Consider the following 4,470-nt stretch of genomic DNA (forward strand, 5'->3'; position numbering starts at 1 on the left):
AGAGCCAGACCCGCTACAGAGGGGGTTTTGAAGGGAGTGTAAAGGGGAATCGACGTCAATAGAACGTCTGATGAAAAATCTTGCAAAAGCAACAAGATATACTTTGTCCCCGTGCAGAGTCACACACTGCTGCTTATTTACTCGTTGAATTCACTCCACTAGTGATCAAGCCAAACCTGGCTCAGGCCCAGCTGGGTCATGCTGCCCCTCAGGTCAGTCAGGGGGTTTTGAAGGGAGTGTAAAGGGGAATCGACGTCAATAGAACGTCTGATGAAAAATCTTGCAAAAGCAACAAGATATACTTTGTCCCCGTGCAGAGTCACACACTGCTGCTTATTTACTCGTTGAATTCACTCCACTAGTGATCAAGCCAAACCTGGCTCAGGCCCAGCTGGGTCATGCTGCCCCTCAGGTCAGTCAGCCAGGAGGGAAATAGGGGTGCACGGGCTCTCAGGTCAGCTACCTGCGTGTCCCCGCTCCAATACGGACCAAGGCCAGGGCAGCATCACAGGGGCAGAGGAAGCTGGCAGCAAGAACTCCTGTTTCGGTTGAAAGCTGAGTAAACAAGGCTAATGCCACGTGGAGACCTACTGAGTAGCGGGAAGCAGCCGTGGTACACGGGTCATCTGGCACCGCTGCAGCCACAGGAGGTGCTAATCAGACTAACCAGAAGAGACAGAAAGTGGCTTTAATTCCCTGGCGTACGATCCAAAATAACCCAGCAGAATCACTGCGGGTAGCTGGTAATGGCAGAGCATAAGGGTTCTGCTCTTCCCTAGCACCTTCTAGGTCTTTATGGAAAGTGGGAAGAATGGATAAGCAGACGGTTATAAGCTTATATCTGACCCTGTATTATTAGAAGCTGATGAACATGAAGAGGATACAAGGGAGAGGCTCAAACAATCTGAAGTGGTAAATGCACGTTGGAGCTACTGGCTGACAGCATCAAACTTCTGCACAGCAATACAGCAGCAATTTCTTCCTCTCGGGCTTCCTTGCTGGTCTCCACAAAAAAACCCAAGAAGTCAGTGACCTTCTGCTCTCCTTACTGCATGCGCTTGAGAGAATTCCCAGCTCTTTTCAACCAGCATTGAGATGCACCCATCTCTGGAGTGAATTATTCTGGTCAGTTTAGTGGAGAGGAGGAAGGACTTGGGGAAAACCAAGAAGAAGTTGAGTGGAGTAGCACTGAGCGCATCCAGCACAGGAATTTGAGCTCCATATGAAGCCTGACCTTAAAATTCCAGCGACATGGCAATTAGGTTGGGATTAACATAACCTAGCTGTAGTCACTGGCAACAGGATTTTAATCCTTTAACTAATGGGAGAGTTTTGCTTCTTAATTGTGAAAGGAATTTCTGAGGTGCCTTAATGCAGCACTAATTAGAAACCCACAGTCTGAGAAACCACTCCAGGCTGCTTTCCTGCAGAGAGAACAGGAGACCCACACCGTGAAGCCATAGTCAGAGGGGAGCTCCCTCCGCACGCCTGCACATGGGTCCCCCACGCTGAGCAAAGAACAGGGCAAGGAAAACAAAAGGGAAGTCCAAGAGACCACCCTATCCCCCCATGCACAGGTACAAGGAGGTAGAGTGCAAGGCGAGGGGATTCGTGCAGAGGCAGCACAGGCTTCTTTTCTGCCAGGGCAAAGGAAAGCAGTGGACAAAGCCTGGGTGCTGGCCCATGAGGCTAATGCCACCCCAGAGCTGTCAGCTCAGGGGCAGGAAAAGAGGACAGGGCTGGGGGGGGGCCCCCAGCCGCTCGGCACAGACGGGCAGGCCAGCCTGACGGGTACTCTCTGTGCCAGTTTCCTCATGACCCTGCCATAGCCACCAGAGCAGATAGGGGAAAGTTTTGCATTCCTGTGACTTTCTGCACAGTCTCGTTTCTCTGCCAAGCCTGCCCCAACGTTGCTCCGTGCCAGGCCCATAAGGGAAAAGGATGGAGAAGTGCCGTGCTGCCTTCGTCCCAGGAGAGCCAGGCACTCGCCCTGATAAACCCATGCTTGGAAAGTGCAAGCTGGCCAAAGCCAAGGGGGAGAACGGCCTGTGTCTGGGACAGCAAGGATCCTGACATGATCTGAACAATAGAGAGCGACTAAAACAAAGGGATTTGTTTCCCAGAACGAAGGGGCAAACAAAGCTCAGCCTGCGACGCAAGCTGCAGGGCTCAGCCTCTGTCCCTGCCAGCCCTGGCACCAGAGCGCAGCTGGGCCAGGGGCAGCACGAAGCCTCCCAGCAGCTTTGCCTTCCCCAGCAGCGCCTGGGGAGAGGAGACCAGCACCGAGGGGAAGCAGCCACAGCCCAGCTTTTGCCAGGTAATGCTGGCATGGCCATCCCCCAGGCAGCTCAGTGCCCCGCTCCTTCTGAGAACGAAGAGCAAGGGCTGAATCCAAGAAGGATGTGGTCCCCACAGTCGGCAGGAATTGGCAGGCAGGAGCTGGGGTGCAGAGGCCAAGCCAAGGGCTAGTCCAGGGATGGGCTGTTTGCCTTCCTGCTCCGCAGGGATGGCAGGGACAACCTCAGACTCTACAGAATATGATGCTCATGTGCCACTGGTTCAGAGATGAGAGCAGCATCCCTCAGGGTGCATACAGGGAGCTACTGCATGAGGGACAAGAGGGGCTGCTGGTGACCAAGGCTGGATGAGCAGCTCAAAACATTGGCTCTGCTGCCATCTGGGAATTCACCGGAAACCTCGGGCCTCAGAAGCCAACAAGAAGCTACTGAGGAGCAAAGAGTCACAGCTGGTATAACCCCATTGCTTGAGATGGAAAGAACAAGCGAGGATGCAGGATAGCAGATACACAGAGACCCTTTCAACACTCCTGTGCTTTCTGCTGCAGCAACCAGTAAGGGGGAAGGCTGAGAGGAAGGGACCGTGCCAAGCAGCAGCTCTCTGCTAGCTGTGTTTGATGCTACCAGCCAAGCAGACTTCTCTCCATCCCTGCATCTCGGTGAGCACTTTCTGAGCAGCTCTCTGGGGCCAAGGCACATCAGCTCCTCTGCACTGTCAAGGTCAGGACCAGGCTGCTTGTTGCAAGGGCTCTCTCTTCCAGCAATTCACAGCACAGAGCCAGGAGAGTTAAAAGCTTGGCAGCAGGCAGCTAACACCTTGCAGATGTAAGATTCAAAGCTATATGTACTCCCAACATGGGAAACACAAACATCAGGCAGGCCCTTGCTGTCACGCTCAAGCAGAAGATGCTCTGCAGAAGGAAGGAGTGTTATTGTCCCTGTTAGGAGAGGATGTCAGTCTCTCTCCAGCGCCGCTCAGCTACGGAGACAGACTGCTGTGTTATAGAAACATTTAAACACAAAGCAATTCATTTACAGCTGGACTAACACAGTATTCTGAGGAGCTAACAGAGCCTGCCCCCATCTCTCACAGGGAGCTCACTGTTTCACAGGAATCGGACTGAATTCTAGCAAGAGAAATGCGCAGCCATGCCTCTCCATCAACTTCAAGAGGCTGTCAATCCACCTGCCAGCTCTCACTGCAAGGTCCCCTCCATTTTGGCCTTTGCCATACAATTCTCTCCAGGCTCTCCCATCTCCTAGCCCTCCTGAACCTGGTTCGGTTCAGCCTGCTTTGATAACGTGCCTGCACCCAGCTTCCTCATGAAGAAAACTGGATCCAAGCACTCCAGACATTAAAGTGCCCAAGCCAGCTCAGGCACCGTGCCTCCCGGCCCGCGAGCAGCAGTGACGAGGAAGCGAACTGTCAGCGAAGCTTAAGGACTATTACACCTTCAAATCTGATCCGTCCAGTGGGATGAAGACACCTTCCCAGCATGCTAAACTCCAGGCTCTGGTTTCAGTGGTCACTGACTTCACAAGCCCGTGCACAGAAAGATTATTGTCTGCCCAGCCACCACACAGGCATATGCCTTCCCTCCCCTTCCCAAAACAAGCATCCCACTCCCTGCCCCAGCTCCCTGGATACTCACAGCTGTTGACAAGCGAGACGCCAGAGTCATCTCTAGGTTCCCCTTCAGGCCCAGTAATGCAGGCACCAAGATAAATACCTCAGTCACGTATTTGAAGACATCCCAGTGCTGCAAGATTAAAACAAAACAAAAAAAACCCATTAAAAAAATAATCATGGCTGTTCGAAACCTTTGCTTTGGACTGTCACTTGCTCATCCGCCTTTGCAACCTGGCACTGCCCGCGTGTGGCCCTGAGCAAACAACCCAGTTCCCCTTCTGGTGCCACATTTTGAATTTTGCAGCGATTTTACTGGTTTTGACATGCGTGTAGTAGTGACCACATGTTCCTACTAAGCTGGAAAACCGGATCTCAGCCTGCAACTTTCAATTAAAAATCCCCCGAAGATTAACCACTGACAAAATGTTTACGCACACAGAGGCCAAAATAGGGGAAGACGAAGAGACTTTGCCCAATACTTGCAGTTTTTGGCAGAATCGAGTACTGCAGTTCAGTCAGTCCCAGATGAGAGCCATTCCCTAC

General features: G+C 52.4%; 1 protein-coding gene across 1 annotated transcript in view; it reads right to left on the bottom strand.

The window, feature by feature from the left end:
* Positions 1-4,470, bottom strand: part of SLC41A1 (solute carrier family 41 member 1) — a 24,685-nt gene that overhangs the window by 11,163 nt on the left and 9,052 nt on the right. Inside the window, exon 3 of the mRNA XM_009647795.2 lies at positions 3,950-4,057. Coding sequence (XP_009646090.1) covers positions 3,950-4,057 — 108 coding nt within the window. The remainder of the gene's footprint in view (positions 1-3,949; positions 4,058-4,470) is intronic.

This window comes from Egretta garzetta, unplaced genomic scaffold, assembly GCF_000687185.1.
Source record: "Egretta garzetta isolate BGI_Z169 unplaced genomic scaffold, ASM68718v1 scaffold640, whole genome shotgun sequence".
Lineage (NCBI taxonomy): Eukaryota > Metazoa > Chordata > Aves > Pelecaniformes > Ardeidae > Egretta > Egretta garzetta.